We start from the raw sequence: 23664 nt of genomic DNA, 5'->3' as shown, positions 1-23664 counted from the left end.
TTCCAAGGGAAAGGGGTACCAAATAAGCTATTTTAAAGACAGAACAGAAATGCTTTTAAATCTAAGAATAAAATTCTAAGCCCATGGCTCCCCTGATAGTCCTTATAAGCTAAAATAAATTAAAAATAAAGATTCATAGTGATACATTATTTGATAAAATATTAAGGAAAAAAACTTTCCCATTTTGTTATTTCACTATAATCATTTATTTTTGTTATATATCGGGTAATGAATTAGGATCTTGAAATTTGCTCCCTGATTAATATTCTGGTGATACAGTATCCAAAGGAACAAGCCTATAGAGGGTATGATGGAAGATGAGCCAAGTTGGATCTCTTTTTGTTACTAAAGATTTGGCTGTATAGTCTCAATGTAGAGTGATCATTATCATGGACCACAGGAACATTTATTTCATCCAGTGAGGAAGATGGAAAATCAGAGGAATAACAGGCAGGTGTCTCTGCTCCTACTCTATGCAAGATTCATGACTAACTTTCCAGGACCTGTCTCCACAATGCCTAAGCATGAAGAAATGAACATCAGGGAATGATCTTAAACCCTGGAAATGTAATGGGATATCGATGCTGTAAGAAATCACGCTTAGCTTCAGCATTTTAGTTCTCTTTGGCTTTGGAGAACTCTTAGATTCCATACCTAAACTCGTGCACGCTCAGGTGTAATGATTGAACTGCCAGGTTGCAAGCATTCCCCCCAACTTTGTTTTCTGAACTCCTATTATGCATGAACAACTTTTCCTAAAGTCCCATCACCTTTCAAAACCATGACTTTTCCTTGTTATCGGCACAGCCAACTCCTTGGCCTGCTATTCATGCTCCTTATGTTTAGTCATAACTTTCTCAAGCCTCTAATTCTCTCCATAAATTTCACATTCCAGTCAAACCCCCCCCAAAAAAAAAAACCTGAAAAGTGCCACTAATGCTAGGTGATCCTTGTCAAGGCACCAAAAATCCATAAGCCTCAGCTTTTGTTTTTGGGGAGTTTGGGGTTTTTTTAATAAAATGAAGGGGTTTAGGGTTTTATTCTTTATGATGCATTATGAACCTGTTAATGTGCCTTGTCCTGGGCTATGTGTTTGGGATACAGAAGGGAAATAAGACAAGTCCAAGCCCCAGGACCTCAAAATAAAACAAGCATTTTCACCTGCTTTTCTCCCTCCCTCAATCACCTATCCTTCTAGTTTGATATCTGAATTCCCTTATCTCAGTTAACCACATCATTTTATGCCTAGTTTCCCAAGTTAGAAACCCCCAACTCAACATTTATTACTCTTTCATTTTCCCATTGAAAATTGCTTGTCAAATCCTGTCAATCCTGTCCAATCTTCTTTGAAAATAACTTTAAAATCCATGCTCTCTTTTTGCATCCCATTAATACTATTCTAATTCAGCTAACAGCAATGCCAGATACAGAACATAATATCCTATTGACTCTCTCAACTTTTAGTCTCTCCTTCCCAGTGATTCTTTTCTCCACCATCAGAGATGATTTACTTAGAACCAAATTAGATCATGTCACTGATTTGTCCATAAACAGTTCATCTAAATTACGTGTAAGATTAAATTCAAATCCCCACCCAGTTTCTCCTTATTTCTCAATATCCAGCTCAAATGTCAGGTCTCCCAAGTAGGTGTTTCCAGGTGGTTAGTTGTTTCCTTTCTCCCTGGCCTTGTACACAGTGTTTACCATGGTGGCTTGACCTTGTTTATAGTCTCTGGCCATACTTGGAACTCCTAGGTCTTATCCATCTTTTCATCCAAAGCACCAAGCATTGTTTGACAAACTGTCTGAAGGAAAACAGAAAGCATAGTGGGTGTGCTCTATGGTAGTAGAACTTTCTGAAAGACAGATTAATGTTCACTGTGGGGAGATGTTTTAAGATGTTCAATATGAGGGGATGCAGTAAAATAATTATGTTGGCTGCCCCCAAATATCATAAGATTTGTTTTACTAAACATGATTAAATAGACTGTTCTGGGGAAGCTGTTTGAACTAAATCCCTCTAAAGTTCCAAAGGTTTATGATTCTATCAGCTGGAAGCTAATTAACTGTGTGGATGTCAGTGTTCTCATCTGAAATCTAAGATCCCATAAAATTCCACAGTTTTATATTCACGATTATCCCAAATGTTCTTTATATATCCCTACATAAACATTACTGCTCATAACATTCCCTCTCTTTCCATTTGTCTAAGTTCTTCGCTTCCTTCAAGTGCCATAACTATTCCTAATCGTTCTCTACAGTCTTCAGATACCTCAGCCATCAATAATTGCTCCTACCTTTTGGTTTCTGTTGTAAATTTCTAAACTATGTATTTACAGCCCTCGGAATATAAACAGACTATTCTACTAACTGTATTGTAGAATTCTTGAGCCAGGGACCGTGTTTTGTCTCTCAGTCCCTGCTAGAGAATTCCCAGTAATCACTGAATAAATATTTAGTTGTGAGGATGGCCATGATGTGACACTGAGAGTGTGGTATTTGTATCACCTGCATCACATTCACCTGGGGTGCTTCTTATAAATGTAGCTACCTAGGCCCACCTCTTCATTCCCAAATCAAAATCTTCTGGAGTAAAACCTATGCATCTGCATTATTAACAAGTACTTCAGGTCGTTTTCATATACAGTAAAGTTTGAGAACCACAGGCATAGACCTTCACGTTCTCTATACCATTCTAGTACCATTTCCATGGCATGCCTGACCTCCTTCAGTCTGTTTAAGCAGTTTCTTGTCGTCAGTGTGTTGCTGGAGTCCCAGAGGACTTCTTGCTCAGAATGTTGTTTGAGACCACCATTGATAGCCATTAAAAGCTGTGTCTGCAAGTCCTTAAAATGTAGCCCCTCTCTATGACTGTTCGTGAATCCTCGGTTCCTCGAGGTTCCCCAAATCTGTGTTAGAAAGAAGCTTCAGCATCTGCCCTCTCTCCTGTCTCCTTGCTTGGAGGCTCTTGAGGAGTTATTATTGACTAAAGCTTCCAGCTGCCTTGAATAAGAGTGGAAATAGTACAAGGATGTGTTTGGTACTTCTTGAGTAAAACAAAATGTCTTATACTTACTGATTTGTAACGAGTGCCTGTAAGAGTGCTAGGTGCTTACACATGGTCTCGCTTAGTCCCCCCAGTGTCTATCGAGTAGATATTTTCGGGTTGCAGATGAGGAAGCTTAGGCTCAAAGAGGTTACCCAACTATTGTCTAAATAAATAATCAGACTCTTATTTGTGAACTCTTCGACAGATTATTGGTTTTTTTCATCTTTGGATGTTCACCAACTAGCCCAGTGTCTGGATGTTAGAAAACTTAATTGTTTAAATGAATAGCTAGTTGAAGAGGTACCTTCTGGTTTTTCAGTTAGTAAACGTCAGCACTCTGAGTCCAAAGCCAGTTCTCCACCGCCCAGTTCCTGTTCTCCTCTAGGAAACATGCAAGGCCCATTTCTGAATGAGGGGGTACCACAGTGAATCATGCACATAAATACAAAAATGAATCATACTCACAAAGGTGCATTTCAGCTCCTTCTGTTCTGTCAGCAATTTTGTGAATCTAGGAGAAAAATCCACTTATTTTTTTCTGCTCAGGACTTTAGATGTCACACATAAAGCTGGATTTATTTAATGGTATACCCACTATTTGTACATCTTGTGCCTGTTAAAATATCACAAGTCCCTTGCCTGCTGTTTGCTTATGCTAAGACTTCAGCCATCAGATATGTTACTTTAGCATGCTATGTGGTGAGAAGATTTAGGTTTATTCAGAATATAACAAAGTGGAGCTTGTTTTTCGGACAAACTGAAGTTTGTTTCATTCAAGAATATGAACTCAGTAGTTATAGAATCATACCCATGCAGATTCATTACCATTAAACTATCACATTTTCTGTTTATGTTGATTTCTAATTAATTCTTTCCTTAAAAAAAAAAAAAACAGAATGGCTCTCTCAGCCAGACCGGAGCACATAATGATTCCCACTGTTGGATGAACACTGTTGGATCTGTCTCATGAAAAACGCTGTTATTACCACCCACTAACTCATCAACAGGTCCTGGCTCTCTACAGAATCTGGGTCTCCATTACCCCTGTCCACGGCCTCCTATCCTCTATTCACCTCCACTTGGGAACATGGCCACTTGGAGAAGGGGAAGCTTTCCCCCCAATTAGCAGCAGCTGGAGATGCTGATTCAGTCAGTACCTTACATTTTACACCCGTAGCAGAGTACTTCATGATAGATTTTCTACTTGTAGTTAGGAAAAATACCCACTATTTTTGGTTCTACAAATGCTTTCTGTTGCAGTTTCAGCAGTAGTGTCAACTATAGCTATCTGGTAGCTCATAGGAAAACTAATATGGTTTTCAGTACTTTTGAAGAATCAACTTTGGAATTAGCCCTTAGGTTATTTAAGTCATTTAATGGAAAAAAAAACCATAATAGTGAGATTCTAAAAGGAAGGTTATAAGTGAAAACTATAATGCTGTTGCTCTAAATTATTTAGACTGTCAGTAGGCGTCACTAATGGCAAGAATTCAGAAAAATACAAAAAGGATTATATTCAAGATTGCAAAATGTTTTACTCTTTTTATTTATTCTTATGACGTCTTACATATTTCATAACTTTCCTGTTTCTTCTCACCACCACCAACGCCCCCTCCCCCTCCACACACACACTCCAGTACAAGAGAATGAAAATTTAAAACCCCAAAACAAACTAAAATTACTGCTAGAGGGAGGTGGGAGGAACAAAAGAGAAATAACATGTTCCCAAGAGCAAAGTACAGGTAGATCAATGTACAGTCTCTTCCAAGATTGCAATCTGAATGTAAATTCCCTATTTATGTCTAGTTAGAACATTATCCTCTAATATAAAAATTAATAGGAAAACATGTTTTCGTGGAATACAAGATGCTGGTTCTGTTCCATGACCCATAAAATTAACAAAAATTAAAGTGAATAACTAAATCAGGCAAAAATGTGTTCTTTCCTTTCCCTCTAATATCTGCTTACCAATGCAGAGTCTGAAGGTACTTGGTAGATAATCCCAGCTATTTACTTTAGTCGAAAAGGGTCTGTAGGATCTGGCTTTATCCTCCTTTTCTAACCTCATCTCATACCAGTCACAGCACTGCAGCCTCATTGGTGTCCCTTGTGCTGTTCCTCATGCCCTGGTCCTTCCCACAGTCTGTGCACTGGCTGATGCTGCACCTGGGGTGCTCTCCCTCAGGTTTTCATGGCCGAGTCCTTCTCACCCTCCAGGTCTCAGCTAAAGGGTAAATTTCTTAAAGGGACCTTTCCTGACCAGCATATTTAAAATAACTTCCCAGAGTTATTCTCTGCTTTACCCACCTGTTTATTTCCCGCACAACACTCATCACAATCTTTAATCATTTAATTTTTTGTTTACTTGCTTATTAACTGATTAACGTCATGAGATCGGGAACCAGATGTCTTATTCATTCCTACGATTTCTGCACCATGTGTTGTGTTGGGCACATAGTAGTTATCAGAAATTTTTGTTAAAAACCTTAATACTAGTCTCCACTATATATATATATATATACACATATATATGTACACACACATATATGTGTATATATGTGTGTATAATATATATAATGTATGTATATTAAATATATATTACATATAATATATATACTATATATAATATTATGTATATAATATACATATATATATACACACAATGCAACCCACTTTCATCTTTCACTTCTAGTTCTGATGCTATAGCCTGTGCATAGAAAAAGCACAGCCATTGTCCACCAACTTGGCATCTAGTTCCAAATATTCATCATATCTTAGATTTCGGGAATTCTATATCTGCCATCATTTGCTAGCCATGTTCTTAATATTTTGAGCTGGCTTGATTTTAGTGGAAAGTCTAGCTAATTGCTACTTAATGTTAGGCCTGTTTTATTGCGTGGTTTTATTTTAAAGTATTTATAGAATATAAATATTAGACTCCCTTCAGGAAATTATTATTCAGTAAGAGAAAAAGAAAGATTTTCCAAGTTTTCAAAGAAATAGTTTCCATTAAAAACAGTGTGTTTCCCACATAATAATGGTGGAGCCCTAACTGGGCTGTATTCAGCAGCTGGTGAATACATTCCTCTCTGAGACTATTAGGAATTTTGTGAACCCATTGGTCTGGGCACAAACTTTCAGAGTATCAGAAGTTGATTCACTGGGACAAAAGATGTGGCAGACTCAATGATTTTAACTGCTTCAGGTCAGTCCATGTCTGTGCTATTGATTTGACAAAAGACCAAAGAGAATGTGTGGGTGTCATGTGTCTAATACAGGCGCACACTCACACACACACACACACACACACACACGTGTGCATACATTTATATATTTAAATAGCATAGGTGAATTTTAATTCATTTAATGATTAAAACATTGGTATATGAAGACATTAAAATCATCAGATGATACACAGTACTTCAAAAGTAGCAAAATCTATATATGTATATATATAAACATGTTGCTCTTTTAACAAATTATTAGTCAAAAATAATAATAGAGGACTATGATAGACCTCTGTTCATCCAGGTATCATTGTTTAAGAATGTAAAGGAGTATTGTGTACCAGTAAGCGATTATATTTATTTAAGCAGCTTTTGATATTTTGCTGTCTATACCTAATACTCCCAAGTTGCCCAGATGGTTCTAGAGATCTTAGCCATTGTCAATTCTGCCCTAAAAGCTTTAACCTATGAACAAATAAGAAACATTGACTCTCAATATTTCCTGGGGTTGATTCAATAGAATTTGAAAGAGACTGCCAAGTTATTCAAGTTTTTAACATTAGATTTTTCTTAAAGTGAATATTGCCAAACATTCCAAAGGAAACATGAAACATCTCTTTCCATGACCAAAAGATTACATTAAACTTAAAAATGATTTTATAACAATCAAGTCCCAAGATCTGATAGAAATATGCTGTCCTTACTTAGGCAAGAAAAAAGTCTCCATTTTCACCAGGTGAATGGATAACTGAAGTAAATGACACCTAGAAAAGCTTTCATTATGTTATTTTGAATGATTTATTTCATAATTAAGCATCTTCAAAATGTATGTGATTTAAACTTGGTTTCTTTACTATGTGTTCATAGATGCAGTTCACTAAAGTCAATTATTATAGGTACTTTCCGTTAAATATTTACTGCTTTAACATCGTTATTTTTTTAAAAAAACACAAATAAATGGCTTATATTTTATATTTATTGCTTTCATCCATTCAATAATCAAACACTCTTTAATGAAGGGACTTCCCTGGCAGTCCAGTGGTTGAGACTCCGCGCTTCCCCTGCACGGGGTGCGGGTTCGATCCCTAGCCGGGGAACTAAGAGCTTGCATGCTGTATGGCCAAAGGGGGAAAAAAAAAAAAACACCTCTAATGAGGACCTATTCAGTAAGCAGCTACCCTGTGTAGAAGCTGAGAATTATCCAGAAAATTACGAAGAAATTATCTAGACCGACTATATTTCTGCCTTCGAGAAGCTTCCAGTCAATGCGAACGTCCTTGTAAAAGGAGAGGACATGGATGAAAGGATAGATGTAAAAGTAACTTTGATTATAGAATTTCACCTGTCTCTTCTCCCTACCCTGTCTCCTAAGGCCACTACATGGAGAAGAGCAGACAGTGAATGTTGTAAAGACAAGAATGCTTTAGGGAGAATCTGTATGTTTCATTGGTTAAAAATAAATTTATCAAATTGGTTAATTTATTAACTTTTGATTATCTGAATTATAAAATCAATGTTACCTTCATGTGTTTAGCACTTCCTTTGAACTTAGTCGAACCTATTATAAACCTAAAGTCTGTTAAATTTTGTACTTCTGGAAATTCTCTAGCCACAGATAAATGACTCTCAGGTAATTGGCAGCATGCAATAATGGATTTCTTCTGCATAGCAATTTACAGTAGATGTTAATATTTGCAGTTGGGCTGTAGAAAGGGATTAAAGTAAGGGAAATCCTTGAAGTTTACACTTAAATTGTTACAGAAACAGAACTTAGATTCCAATGCTGCAGTTGGTTTGGTATATCATAAACATTGAAAATAGCAAAGATTGTGTATTTTCCAAATGCTCTAGTACCGTTTAAAACTCTATGTTCTGCACCTTTTATCAAAAAAGTTGAATTAACTATCATGACAATAGCCTTTAGGAACAGTTGCATCAGTTACACATCACAAGATTCAAACAGAAATAGTAGGAAGACTTGCCTAACAGCTAGAGAAATTGAAGTCACTTACACAGGGAGTATCGACAATTCAGATACTGAAAATTGGTTTAAGTTATGCATTAAGGTATACTCTTCACTTTTAACTTTCGTATACAAATTAAGAAAAGATACTTTCCTCTTTCCCAATTTTAGGAAAAGATATACAAATTTGACCATGTATTTGAAGCATTTGTAATCAGAAGTTCCCAATTTAAAGTTCCCATGAATTCTGCCCATTTATTCACTTTATATATACCCATGTTACACATCTAGAGTTTACTTATATATAAACAGATTGGTACCAGATATCAAAGATATAGGTTCTAACCTTTGATCTAAGTTCACTATTTGTCCAGCAGTTTACAGCATTTCTTTGGGTCCTAGTTTGGGGTTCCAAAATAAATAATTGTGATAGCTTCTACCCTTACTAACGGCAGTTTCCACGGTTAATTTAGCTTTCTATGAGATGCATGCAAAAAGTGGTAAAAATTGAAAGCAAAAGTGGTATAGAAACACGGAGTATTACTAAAATTAGCTGATAATATATATTTTCCTTATTTGGACTACAATTCCTTCTTCTGGCATCTTCGGCACCTCGCCCTTTCAAGATCTCTTCTCTAATTAAAAGACGCTCACGTACATCTCCAGCAACCATCACGATATTAAGCTCCATCTACTAAGCATCACTTTTTGGACAGTTCACAAAATCTGCAAAATCAGTGATCCCAAACCACGTTTATATTTGTAGACCTTCTTATTCTATGTACCTTGCCACAGCCCTTCAACTGTGGCTTTTATTCAGCCGTCCCTTTCCTTTCTCTTCACTGGCCAGACGTAAAACACAAATCCTCTTACTTATTCAGTCCACATTCTGTTGATCAGCATATTTGATTGAGTCCACCTCCTAAATATCCTTGGAATATGCATCCCTCTCTCACCACATTGCACTGTCTCTGCTATATTTTAAGCTCTCATCAGTCTCTTTTTTTTTTTTTTTGCGGTACGCGGGCCTCTCACTGTTGTGGCCTCTCCCGTTGTGGAGCACAGGCTCCGGACGCGCAGGCTCAGCCGCCATGGCTCACGGGCCCAGCCGTTCCGCGGCATGTGGGATCTTCCCGGACCGGGGCACGAATCCGTGTCCCCTGCATCGGCAGGTGGACTCTCAACCACTGCGCCACCAGGGAAGCCCTCATCAGTCTTTTTACCTTGATCCTTACATTAGTCTTCTCCTAGCTTCCATGCCTGCCATGCTGCCAGGGAAATTGCCTTTCTGATGCAGGTGGGATCGTATCACTCACCAGATTGAAGTCCTCCAAAGCTACAGAATAATTTCTTTGGCAGAGCCCACAAGGGGTTTCATAATCTAGATCTATCCTGTGCTTCCAATTTTCTTGATGTGCCTCATACCTCCATTCACCACTACTTAAGCATAAGTTGCATGGAACGCGTGCCAGTCTCCTTGATGGGGTAATTGTGGTGTTCCTGCTTCCAGTCCCATCATGACCACTTACATGCTCATAACGTCAACACATTTTCTAAGATTAAGTTCAAATGTTAGATATTCTGTGAAACCTCCCCACCACCAACCCCTCGAATGCTCATATAAAATAGTAGTACAGAACATTGTTTGCAAAAAAAGTGATTCAGAAATAGAAAATGAAGGTATAACTAGAGTGGGGGAAAAAGAAGCAGCATGACAAAGTAGAATTCTATTTTCTCTCTTAGAATTATAAGATTTTAAGACTGAAAGGGCTGTTACAGTCAATCCAGACCAAAGTTTTCTGTGGTTTCCATATAAAAAGTAAAAACTCTTGCCTTAAGATGAAGTTTGGGAAATTTGTATCTAGTTGTGTCATACCAACTGCATAATTTGAGTGATCCTTGTACAGGGTTCAAGAAAGCAAAATGTCATGCTACTCAACTGTAAAAGAATCTAGAATCATAGAATCTGAGCTTCATAGTCTCAATTTTTCTTACTTCCCACAGCATAACACTTAACCCTTCCAGAAGAAGTAAAGTTTGCCATTATTTGTACGTGCCCATATTCAAAATTCCCTGATTAAAAACAAACAGAAATTTTCTTTGCCAGTTAGGACAATTATATCTTCTTTAATTTTTCGACACTCTGTTTCGTCAAAACTTTTGTCTAAAAAGGCAAAATATGGGGAAAAAAGAGTGATTGTAGTACCATGTGTGAGTTGAATGTGCTACAGTTCATCAGCAAAAGTGTTAAAGAGGGAATTAAGCAAGATACTTTGGCACATCTCATAATTTGGGGCAAAATTGTTACTAATCCTGGGACCCATACAGAGGTCTCTCTGGCAGAAGTTTCCAGGCATTCAAAACCCAAATTTTTAAATAAAATTTATTTCAAGATATATCAGTTTTTGAGGCTCAGAATATGTAAGTCATATTTATTTTCATAACTTATCAATTTAAAGTTATAATTGACAAAAGTTTCAAGGGGCTTACACTTACAATTGTGTTCCTTTGAGCAATTGCGTTTCAGAGATGAGATAGATTGATGTGGGTCAATCCAGTCCATCTTCATTTAAATTCAGTCACTTAATTTCCTGAGCTTGGAGTGATTTTCTTTCAAACTGAGGTCCCGTTTTCCATCAGTAATTCTTATGAAAAGGTTTTACAGGTTTTGACCTACACCTCTCACTTTTTGAAATGGGTCGATTAAATTCCGAACACATGGAACTCTCTTCACCCCTTTCTTTTTTAGGGTCTTTCCCAGATTAAAATATGTACACATTTTCTGTAAGTCTCCAATGCTGGAGTTCCTGGCATGAAAAATGACCCTGTTCCTTGGAAGGCAGTATTCACTTACAAGTCCCCCAGGTCCTGTAATGTCTAAACCTCCTGTGCCACTTTAGATGTCTGCCCCACCCCGCAGAGGAGCATGTACAGGAAGAGCAGACTTCCCTTCCCCCACACATTTCCTCAGTTTATTTACAAAACGTCTTGGAATGAGAATGAGCTGCTTGTGGTTCCTGTGGCTGATTCAGGGATGGTTTCCTCCAGGCAGAGAATGCTGGTCAACCAAATGACCTTTCTGCAGCTAACCCGTGCGCCCCTGTGGGAAGGCTGATCGGGCTTATGGGTACCCCTTCTAACTAAGCCTGGTGGGATCTGTTTTTGCAGTAAAGAACTTAGCAATAATCAAACATCACTGTGAAGATAGACTTAGTCATTGCAAGCTCCCTCCCCACACCAACAGTAGTCAGAGAAACACGGGGATGCCTTTGCACTCTTGTGCCTCAACCTTGCTTCTCATAGGGTCAGGATTATTCCTTTCTGAATTCCTGAAGGGACCATAGAGCTATTAATATTGTATATGAATAGAGAATACCTTAGGAGAAGAAATCATCCCAAACACCCGCTACATGAGAGATGCACGTCAGTCAGCAATTTTCCATGAGCTCACACATAGGTGTCTGTGACCAGTTAATAGTCATAAAAAAAGGTTTAAAGTTGTGAAGATCTCAAGTAAACATGAATCTTCCAAATGTTTGTATTTGTTCAGACTTGCTAATGAATATTCTCACCACACATATGGGTGACTCATAGAAACCTTGGGATTCTCAGGGATATGTATAGTAGTAGCCCTTAGAACAGACTGGTCATGTCCTCACCAAATATATATTTCACTTAAGTAAATGAAAGATGAGGGCACAAAAACTGTAAGACTTCTCTCCCAAAAGATCGAATATTGAACATAACTTATAGTAAATATTATTATAAATACTTACATATGATCCACGTGGCACTACTGATAAGATAAATCACATTTTCACCTTTGTATCAATTTGAACTGATAAATATTAAACTCATGTGAGAAGAAATGTTTCAGGAAAGCATTGGCAGGGAGTGAGGTGCTGAATAGCTACATAGTTGCAGAATCAGTTTGCTTTGAATCAGAGAGTGAAATGGTGTTCTGTAATAGACCAGAGTTGAAAAAGATATCTTAAAAATTAGTGTCATTACTCAGATTAAGCCCCAGTCTATGCTGTCATCCTTATTTGAAGACATTAGAGACATCCACCACACAAATGAAAAGCAAAACTAATACGTATTGATTTCAATGAGTGAGCACAAAATACCCGTCTCTAATCTGCCAGGGTGCTAGTTCAGTGAGAATACTTCCACTAGGTATATACTATCTATAACTATTTTGGGGCAATATATTCTTATTTTTCAGATGCTCAAATTTTTAAAACTTTGAAATTAAAACAATATATGTATGTATTAAAGGGAAATACCAGATCACAGAAAAGAGGGGAAAATTCCCAACTTATTCACCCATTACCACCAAGTTGAAAGCTAATAAAAGAAAACGTGTATCCTGCCCAGAGAATGTCATTGAACTTCTATATCTATGATTTAACTTTCATTTTTGTCTTTCTACATTTGTCCCCCTAGTGCATCCTAACGTCAGTCAAGGCTGCCAAGGAGGCTGTGCAACATGTTCAGATTACAATGGATGTTTGTCATGTAAGCCCAAACTATTTTTTGTTCTGGAAAGAATTGGCATGAAGCAGATTGGAGTGTGTCTCTCTTCATGTCCAAGTGGATATTATGGAACTCGTTATCCAGATATAAATAAGTGTACAAGTAAGTGTCTACACAAAATTATGTTTTTATCTCATCCTTGGGGAACTTTCCAAATTTGAAATGGCCTCTAGCCGTATTTGTAATATTCAATGTTAAGTAAATAATATTTACCTGACACTTAGGCTAAACCATACTTGAACTCAGCCCTTAGGGCAGGAAGATTTTCACCACTATAAAAAATACTCCAGTTTTGAGGGGTGTTTTTTTCATCATAAAAACAAAAACTGAGAACGTGGTTATCATTCATTGAACCTGTAGAAAGGTACCACAAGCACCAGTGCCACCTGAGTTCCCACCACCATCACAAAATCCAAGTATTTAATGACTGAAAGAAGTAATTCAGCTATTTTCGCTTCAAGAAGGATTCCAGTACAGCAACTGAAACATTTATTTATCAATTGGAATTAAATGTTGGAAACACTCTCAGATCACATCTCATCTGGACTGAAAGTTTACTCTCCACACCGTAGACCCAGTAACCTTTCGAAATGTAAATTAGGAAATATCGCTACTCTAGCATACATCACATGTGGCCCTGCCTTCCTCTGCATACTCAGCTCCTACGACTGCCCCTCAACCACTTTGCACTAACCTCACCGGCCTTCTTGCAAGATCTTCCTACTTCAAGGCTTTTGAAATGACTGTTGTACGCTCACCGTCCTGGCAGTTTGGAAAACTCTTTGCCCACACCTTTGCTTGGCGGGCTCTCTCCTTTCATTCAAGATTCTGCTCAGATGTCACCTTCTCACAGAGGCACTCCATGACCATCTTGTCCAAAATAATCAACCTCTTCCCCTCATCAGTCACTTTTTATATCTTTTTCCTACCTTTTGTTTTTGTCGTTATTTTTTCCAGAGCACTTATCACTCTGGAAGTAGACTGCTTAGTTTCAAAGACCACTCTGCTCTGTGGTCCTGAGCTAATTACCTAACCTTTCTGAATCAGTTTCCTTCTCTGTAAAATGAGAATCATAATAGGGGCTACCTCACTGGGTTATTGTAAGGTTTAAATGACAATATTGTAAAATACTTGTAGCAGTGTGTGACATACAGTAATCACCATATAAGGATCAACTATCATTATTGTTTATTGTATCTCCCCTCCTAGAATGTAAACTTTGTGAGGTATGGGCCTTATCTCTCTTTTGTATGCTGCTGTCAATGTACCTAGAATAGGGCTTGGCAGACAGTAGGCAACGAAATATTTGTTAAATTAAAAAATAGACCTCAAGAGCAGCACAAAGGCAACATCCTAGTACGTTTCATCAAAGTTCTAATGAAACATTTTCACTATCATTTAATATAAATAGACACTTGGTCTTATAAGCATCCTTGTCAAAATTTTTTTCATAAGGCAATAAATACAATAATTTTGAAATCAATGACTGGTGTACCTCAACTAAATGACTATGGAGGAATCTTTAATTTGGTTTGGCAAAATAATTTTGAGCCTAAGTGTTTGACATACAAGTTGCATGTGCCTGTGTTGTAAGCATACAGAACTGGACCAACAATATATAGTTAACTGACGCTAATGGAAGCATATTTCTCTTTTCTTTTTTTGTTTTCAGAATGCAAAGCTGACTGTGATACCTGTTTCAACAAAAATTTCTGCACAAAGTGTAAAAGTGGATTTTACTTACACCTTGGAAAGTGCCTTGACAATTGCCCAGAAGGGTTGGAAGCCAATAACCATACCATGGAGTGCGTCAGTATTGGTGAGGAGGAGCTCTAAGACTTAGGAGGGATGAGAAACACCAGAGATGATAATGTCAGTCTCCATGGAAACGCTGCTCAAAGTGCTGTCTCACAAGAGCCTGAGGGACCACCTCTAAGAGGCTTGCTCCCTCCTTCTTTACAAAGATACCATGCTAATGGGCCTTACTCAGCATGTATCACAGTAAATTTAACACCCTGTGCGTGCACTGTTATTTCTTAGGAACCGTCGATAACTATTTCAACTATTGTGATCATTACAGATTTATTTTGTATCATTATCTAATGAAGTTTTACTTATAGTAATTTATATGTATACATGCACACTTCCATATATATACACACACACACACACACACACACACACAGAAATTTGATCTTGAACTAAATTTCCACCTTAGAGTAAGAGTTTCCACCTAGATCTAATGTCAACCAATGACCAAACTTATTTTCCAAAAGGAGGAAACATATTCTCTGGATACAGCCCTTTAATACTCAGTAGATGGATCAAAGACTTCGAGAACTGGATCTGATATGGTTAAAAAAATTCTCACTTTTTTCTCTCACACTGCTTTGCTGAAACACCCTGCTTGCACAGGTATTCAGACACAAGGAGAGGATTTTGGACTTAGACTGACAGAAGGACACAGTCCCAGGGCCTGATTAATTGCAGGCTGAGTTTCCTGGAGGAGAGGTTCCTCAGACAAGTTGTTTGCCTAATAACGGATCACTGTCAGGCTATATTTTCCCTGTTTTAAATGGTGTGCAGCTACTACAGCTACGAGCTTGGTGAACAGTTGGGGAGCAGATGCTAAACCAAATGGGGAAACAGCATACTAAATCTCAGAATCCCCTGGGCAAGAGCTGCAAGAACCTTTTGATACTGCAGTGCTGTTGGCAAATGCACACAATTGTCCCCTTGATTCAGTGCAAGATAGTCTCCAGGACACCCCTGGGCTCCCCACAGACATATCCATTAGAATCTTAAGTACTGGAGAAATAACTCTAAAGTGGTGGTTTAACCATTTCAGGTCCACATGAGACATTTATTTCTAAACAAAGTGTTTGTGAGAAGGAAACAAATGGATGATATTTTAAAGATAATCTCAGAAGCATCTGGAAAACAACTTTCCTGAAACAGCTCATGGCTCAATTTGGTTCAGTCTTATTTTTTCCTCTAGTCAATAAAAACACAGAAAAATAAATTAGAAATAGGGTAAAAGGTACATGAGAAAGCACTTCAAGTTCATCTCTCTGTAGGTCCTGAGGGCTGATGATTAGAGGTGATAACTTCCATACTGTGGAGAAAATAGGAAACAGTTCTGAAAATATTCAAGGACAGAAATTCAGGATAAGTTGCAGAAAGTCTGTGATATTGCTCTACCCAGGAAAGGGGCGAATGTTTAGATTTTCTTAGTTGTTGAAGGTGTAGCATCAGTCCTTCAAAGTCCATTTATTTAAATGTGTTAATGCTTTCCTATCAGAGAGCATTTAACACCTGGCACTGTTGGATTAGCTATTAAGGCTTCCTGGTAATTTATAATACTATTTAGACAAAGACTGTTTGGTTAACACAATTACGTTTAAGAAATTTATATATTTTAGAATAGGGGTTAGCAATCTAAAAGCCATTTAGTGAATCAGGCTCATTGAACAGATAGGTGTAAATGACCTAGGACATAGGAATAGGCAAATCAACTTTAGTTCCCAGCTGGCTCTTGTTGCTTGCTGCGTAAGGGCTGTCTCCCGTCACGTGGTATCTGGCCTACAAGCACTTGTGTGGACCATGCCTGTGGGATTGCCTCAGAATTTCACAAAAAATGATGACTTGCTTGATGATCACAAAGGACCATTAAAGGCTGTTCCTTTAACAAATATGAAAACTAGGACCCAGAGAGCTGAAATGGTGATCCCAAGGACACAATGTGAGTTATTGTCAGTGCTATAATTAGTACCTCTACTCTAGCTCTCTACGGCAGAAGTTGAAGAATGTGTCTCTCCCTTTGCTAAAATCTATACTGCTTGACTTGTTTCTTACCCAGATTTTAAATTGAGAGAACATGTCATAAACAGAGAATACACCACCTTCATACAGAGCTAGGGTAAAAGATTTATGTCACAACATACCCACTCCTCATGGTTTGCAAGTCAAATTAAGCAAAAATGTCGACTGAATCCAATTTTATAGGAGAATGTATTTCTTCCACTTTGTGCTCCAGAAATTTGCTTGCTTTCTGCACTGTCATTCTGCCATCCTCATTGCTCTTCTTGGAGAGTTGGTGCTGTTCAACTAGTCACAGAGGGAAGATATCTAGCTCCAAAGAGTGAGTAGCAAAGAACATGGCCTTGCTATGTTCTCTCTGGAACCATGCAGTCAGGCAGCAAGAATGAGAACAAATGAATAATGTTGTAAGACCATTACTGGTGAAATATCCAATTCAACTTTCCTTCCAGTTCAAGAATCCCTTTTACAGCATTCCAGGCTGACGATCAACCACACCATGACCACTTCCAGGGACAAGGAGCTAACAACATTTTTTGAGACACTTGTTTCATTAGTGAACAGTTAAATGTTCCAATGTTAAGATTGTTCTTAATACAGAGGATAGAAGAAATGAAGTTTCTGTTGAGCAGTTCTGTTTCTTTCTTAATTACCTCTTAACCAAATAGTGCCCCAGATCTATATTGTTCATTTAATGACCTGAATACCACTTAAATCAACCTATTTGCTGTCTTTACATGATCAACAAAGTTTCCATTCTTTCCAAAAATATTTTTTGGATACTAACATTAAAGGTTCATTTGAAAGTATTTAGCTAAGAAAATTTCTTCTCCTCTCAAGGCCTTTTAACTATCCCATCTTATTAGAGCTCTTTATATCTGAACTCGCTAGTTGTGAATATTTTTCCTCCTTCTTCAATGGAATAATCTAAGATTGGCACTAAAATTTCATTTTTAGAACCATTCATCATCTGACTAAAGACTCATAGCTACCTATGTTGTAATTTTTTAAATCTGTTTTTCTTAAGTCTAGGTGTACATTTGCCTAGACCACCTTTGCTTTTATGAAAATCACAAAAGTTTGGGTGATTTCCACATCACGTAATTTTTTTCTAATTTAGTCCATGTAGTTCTGGCATTAAATGAATACTGAACAAAGTTACAGCTCACAAACTTGGATTTTTATTTTTCCATTTGCTTTCTTGGAGGTGTTTTTATTTGTATGTGCAAAGCTCCCCTACTTTTTAATGACTAATATTGGGATCAGAGATATGACCTTAACTGGCAAGAGATTATGATATCATTAAGTGATTTGGTTGCTCTGTTCTTTAACCAACTGAACATGAAGACTCCTTTGAAAGTGGTTCAGTAGAGTTCATTTAAGTTCATAGAAACTTAAATTCACTTATCTAATCATTTCCATTCAACTCTGTGTTGCGTTCAGATACCTGAAAGTGACTGAAAAAGCATGTGAAAAAAATGTATTGTGCATGGTTTTAAATTTCTGAAACATTTAGGTTATATTTCTTGAGGTTGTATGAAAAATAGTATTCTGCTCTAAAATAAGAATTCGTTAAATCAGAAGGCAGCAAGGTTACTGGGAATTTGTTTTTGTGGAAAGAGAGTCATATCATCTGAAAGAGTTACTGTTGCAAGCCGTTTCCTTTGTAAGTCAGGAAATTTTATGAACATAAATATAAGAATATCACCTTGCAGGTGTTTATTTTTATTAGAAGTGCAAAAATCTGTTATAATACCTTGTAAAGCCAAAACTGAAAAGATTGATACACACAGAAAAAGGGAAACATCTACAAAAGAAGTTTTAGAAAAAGTATATCAGTTCATCCTAAAAGTCAGCCTGTCAGGTGACTTCTAGAAGCAGTTTATCAGCTGAAATTGACCCAGAATTCACTTAAAACAGATACTGCTATGCCTGATCTACACCCATGAATAAATGACAATATTTAAGTACTCAAGAAAAGGCACATGAAGTAGAAAAAGCACTGAGTTGTAGGCCAAGCACCTGAATTCATTTTTTGCTTAATCATTCTCTAGCACAGAAGTTCTCAAAGTGTGTTCTCACTACCTGCAAATGTGCATCACGTGTATCATTAGAAATGCAAATTCCCAGGCCCCACCGCAGGCAACTGAATTGGAAACTCTGGACGGGGAGAGGTCCAGCATTCTTTGTTTTAGCAAGTCCTCCCTGCGGGTGATTCTGTTGCACACTAAACTTTGAGAATCAATTCTCGAGTATGTAATAATGACTAACCTATCAAGTTATGGTCAGGATCTATCAATAATTGTAGCAGTGCTCTAGAAATTGTAAAGCATTGGTCAGTTGTGAATAATTATATTCATGCCTGGGTTAATCAAATCTACAGTGAAAAGTAAACCCAATGCAAGAGTGAGTTTACCTGATAATATGAGGACCAAAAAGTGGAAAACATTCTATTCCTGCTTTCACTTTCTCTTTGTTTTATCTTTAAGTCATCTTGCCCAACTTTGTTCTGCAGGATTTCTGCTCAGAATTTGGGCAAGTATTGATGGAAGCATGCCTTCTTGTTTATTTAACAATTGTGAAACTATGTGTGAGCGAACTGAGGCTGTTTCTGGTGTTCTGTTTCAGTGCACTGTGAGGCCAGTGAATGGAGTCCTTGGAGTCCATGCACGAAAAAAGGAAAAACATGTGGCTTCAAAAGAGGGACTGAAACACGGGTCCGAGAAATAATACAGCATCCATCAGCAAAGGGTAACCTGTGTCCCCCCACCAGTGAGACAAGGAAGTGTACAGTGCAAAGAAAGAAGTGTCAGAAGGGAGAACGAGGTACAATCATACTAACATGTGCTTGTTTGAATCCTCATGATTTGATGCAAAATTCACTTTATTTCTTAGGAAACATTTATTATTATCACTCACGTCTGAAAACCCTAAAATGTGTACCAAACAAAGAATATGTTGGCTGTAAATTACAGAATATCGATGTGGTAATTTTTTTAAATGGAGCTTGATATCAGAACTTTAAACTACACAAAAGTGTGCTAATTGAATCTTAGGGAAGGGGGCTGCATTATAAGCATATAATATATGCCTATATCTTCCTTTTGGGCCATTATCTTTCCTATCGTCTACCTTCCTAGTACCTGGAAAACTTAGGGGAAGCCTCAGAAACACAAGGTCTAATAATAACATTTGATACACGAGCATGGTGAATACCAGCCATCAGCTTACTCCTTTCTTCATTGCCTACAAACCAAAGTAGTGCAATTAGGTGTTAAACTTTTGTAGCTAAACATGTTTTAAAGGTTACATATTTTATAAGTATAATACAAGCATTCGTGACATTTTATCCCCAGATTTTTTTTTCATATTACAGTAATTTCATACATCAGATTATAGAACCTACCAAATCAATATTAAATAACTCTGTGTAAGGGCTGTTCTGAAGTCGTATGAGTGCCAAGGAAAAATATATCATTTAATCTGATGCTTTAAGGTGATTAAACTTCCATATAGAAGATCTGCAGTTGTTGACTTTTAAAATATAATTTTTCCATCTTTCTCACTAATCCTCAGCACCACTGCCTACAAATATGTTATGTAGCTATTGGTGAGCCTATAAATGATCCTCTCAATTAATTGCAGCTTGGCTGACTCTGTAGTTGAACTTCCTTTGTTTATGTCATTCATTCATTCATTCAACATCATTTTATTGAATTTTTATTTTATGGCCACACATAGTGCTAAGCCCTGGGGATTCACAACTGAATAGAGTACCATCCCTATCCTGAAGTTATACTCAGAGTCCAGTGAAAGGTTGAGATGTTTAAGCAGATAATCACAATATCACATAGTAAGGGAGGTTTGGTGTGTGGAAAATTTCGATGGAAACACAGAAGACGGTGCTGTGAAAACTTGAACTTTGCTCGTACAAGAAAGGACTTGGGTCCCCCGTACTTTGCAGTGTCTTTCACTGTACCGAAAGACCAAACTGACCATCATCAGGATGGATACAGCATGTCGTTGCCATTAGTAATCAAGTAGTTAATGTGATAAGCTTTTTGAATACATGGATTATTTTAAGGGAACTTCAAGTTTTTGTAAATTTATAGGAGGTTTTGATTAAAATTAGGTTTAAGGAATGAAAGTTGGCTAGTGAAAAAGGTCTTTCTGGCATTTGTTACCAATTAATTTAAAACATCTTAGATTTTAAAAGTTGGATTTGGAAATAAAATATTTCATCACTCTACTTGTTGGTAAGCTCCCATCCGTACATTTACTTATGTTTACTAAATTTTCTTAAAATTTAATGACTTACAGGTGGTCTTTGTTCATATTATTCTTTCCACAAAGATTCTACATTACTAATCAGTATTTAGTATACTTTGCTTTTAAAATATAAGTGAAGAAAATCTCATCCAATAGAAAAATTAAATTATGATACTAATTACATTTTTTTCTTTTATTTGAGGATGTGGTCTTCTAATATATTTTGCTAGCACTGACTTAAACATTAACATTGAAAATGTTAGTTTTTAAACTAGCAACAACTAAGATAAGTAATGCCATAAGAAGTTTAAAATAGTAACCTGTAACATAAGCTTGACTTAAAAATTTCTTTCTGGTCCTTGTTTCTTCTCCTCTGAGTAGGATACATTGGCATTTTATGTTTACAAAGAAAATGTTATACAACTAGAAAATTTTAGGTGCTTTATTCTTTTTCAAATTTGATAATCCATAGACTACTAAGTAGGAAATGTGGATTACATGTATAATTAAATTCAAGATTTAGTTCCATTTTTATTTAATTTTCATTCATCTTTTTATATGTCTGTCAAAAATAATTTCTCAAGTAGCCTAGAAATTTAAGATAGGAAGGTAACCACTTCTCCCTTCATTCCTTACTTCTCTAACCTATTAGTTTTCTAAACTTCTCTTAATGGTAACTCAAATATCAAAAATATATCTATTTGAATATGAAGAAACCAAATAGAAAAGTAATTATGACCCCTGGATATGCCACTGTATCAAATATCACATCAAAATAATAACACTACCCAGAGTCTTCTTGTTTATATTGTATATCTCAGAGCTATACAATAGTGATAAATATAAACACAATAAAGTGATGAAGACATGATTTCTCCTACCACTAGAATAGCTATTACTTGAGCTGCACCTAAATGATTGTAGATTCATAAAATAACATCATTTAGATTCATGGCTGAGCATTTTCAGATGAGAAAGCTAAAAGATAAGGTTTTTTTAAAAAAAAATTTAGCCTGAAAATCTTGAATTTAAACTTACATCTATCTTCCCTGCCCAAGAGGTTAACAATAGACAGAAGTAGATAACTCATATTTGGAAAAGGTATGGAGCATGTGTTCAGGAATTTTTCTGCTGTGTTGTAATTGCCAAAGGCAAGGTCTCCAGGGAAGAATGATAAGATCCAGAAATGACTTTCTAAAATGTACACAAAGAAGAAGCTGAATAGGAGGAACTAGTTTTTAGTAACAGAATGGATTATTCTAGTTGTGAGATGCATATTTGTATATATGAAATTTTCATATATATATGAAAAATTGGTTGCAAAATCTTACACATACACACATTTTTCTTTACTAATATTCTTCTCATGCTTAGAATAGTTATAGTTAGTTAATCTGAGGAGATAAATGTCATTTCTGTAGCCCCAAATCTAAACTTTTATCTGATGTACTACTTGTTTGCACATTTCGGATTATTTCCCTTTACCTGGCATGCTGCCTTTTAATATCTTAACTTCTCCATCAATTACTAGCTTTAATAAGAAGTTATTACCAATGCAGTAGTTTCTAGCTTGAGCCTATCTCAATTGAATTATATATCTTAAATGTCAAAGATATATAACGTTTATTTTAAGAGATTATGAAGGCTAACATGTATACTAGTATCACATATGCCTTAAAACAATATATTGTAAATAGAAGTAAACAAGGAGAAAATGCACTTTTAATGGCTGCCAACTCATACTTATTAACTCTTTTGATATATTGCTTGTAACCATTTTAGATAAGGGGAAGTGAAACAGAACAGGGGAGCATATATTTGTCCGCGTTTGATGCAAAAGAGTGATTTTTTTTGTTTGGGTTGGAAGGCAGGGTGCAAAGAAAGGAAGATCACCAAAATGTTTTTCATTCATTTGTACATTCCTTTAATTAACTGAAGAGAATTTCCTGTAGGTAATGGGTTTTGAGGCAATTCACAAAGAATGAAAGAAATTTTGTTCTTTGGTGAATTGCATGAATAAGATCCTAATTAATTACATGTAGTACATGATCTCGGGATAGAAAGGAGAGAGAAGAACAGAGTCATGGAAGAAATGGGGCAGGGTCTACTTTCTTGGTGTGAAGAAGAAATAGCATCCTTCCTAGCAGAGAAGGAGAAAAAGAATCCATTAAAATATAAATAAATAAAATGTCCAGAGACATTTCCAGGGAAGAAACAAGTGTGGGAATTACTGCATTATTTGAACATACTGAAGGTCACCTTATGTGCCTTCCCAAAATTAAAAGTACAGTTGTAAAATCTACTAGGTTTTACATAGAAGAAAAGTGTTATATGTTAACTTACAAATTGCTATTAATCATGTTTTCAAATACCAGTATTATAAATATGCATTATATTTATCATGAGCACTATATTTAAAGTTACAGTAAACTTTGTTTTTAAAAAAGGAAACATAAAAAATGAGCCCACTTTGTTCCCAGGTTTGCACCTCTGTCTTTTAGTTAGCTTCTTAAGATCTTTATAACAGCTACTCCAGTGATGAAGAGTTGAGTTTTATACAGGAAGGATTCATATTAAAGCTTCAGTCAAATTCAAAACGAGACATTTAGCCAAGATTTTCAGAACAGTTCTCAAAATCCAAATAGAAGGAGTCATTAGCTCAAAATTGTAGGATGCCAACTGGCTTGGAGAATTTTGATGATGGCCTCTCACCACCATCACCTCATGCAGGAGGACCAGCTGGCCTACAGACACTGATCCTGTTTAAGCACTGGAGGATGGGAGCTTTCTGCTCTCTCCCT

At 36.6% G+C, this 23664-nt stretch overlaps 1 protein-coding gene across 1 annotated transcript in view; it reads left to right on the top strand.

The window, feature by feature from the left end:
* Positions 1 to 23664, top strand: part of RSPO3 (R-spondin 3) — a 77478-nt gene that overhangs the window by 19460 nt on the left and 34354 nt on the right. Inside the window, exons 2-4 of the mRNA XM_067702167.1 lie at positions 12686 to 12877; positions 14448 to 14594; positions 19223 to 19420. Of these exons, the coding sequence (XP_067558268.1) occupies positions 12686 to 12877; positions 14448 to 14594; positions 19223 to 19420 (537 nt within the window). The remainder of the gene's footprint in view (positions 1 to 12685; positions 12878 to 14447; positions 14595 to 19222; positions 19421 to 23664) is intronic.

This window comes from Pseudorca crassidens, chromosome 13, assembly GCF_039906515.1.
Source record: "Pseudorca crassidens isolate mPseCra1 chromosome 13, mPseCra1.hap1, whole genome shotgun sequence".
Classification (NCBI taxonomy): domain Eukaryota; kingdom Metazoa; phylum Chordata; class Mammalia; order Artiodactyla; family Delphinidae; genus Pseudorca; species Pseudorca crassidens.
This window is presented reverse-complemented; position numbering and strand designations above follow the sequence as displayed.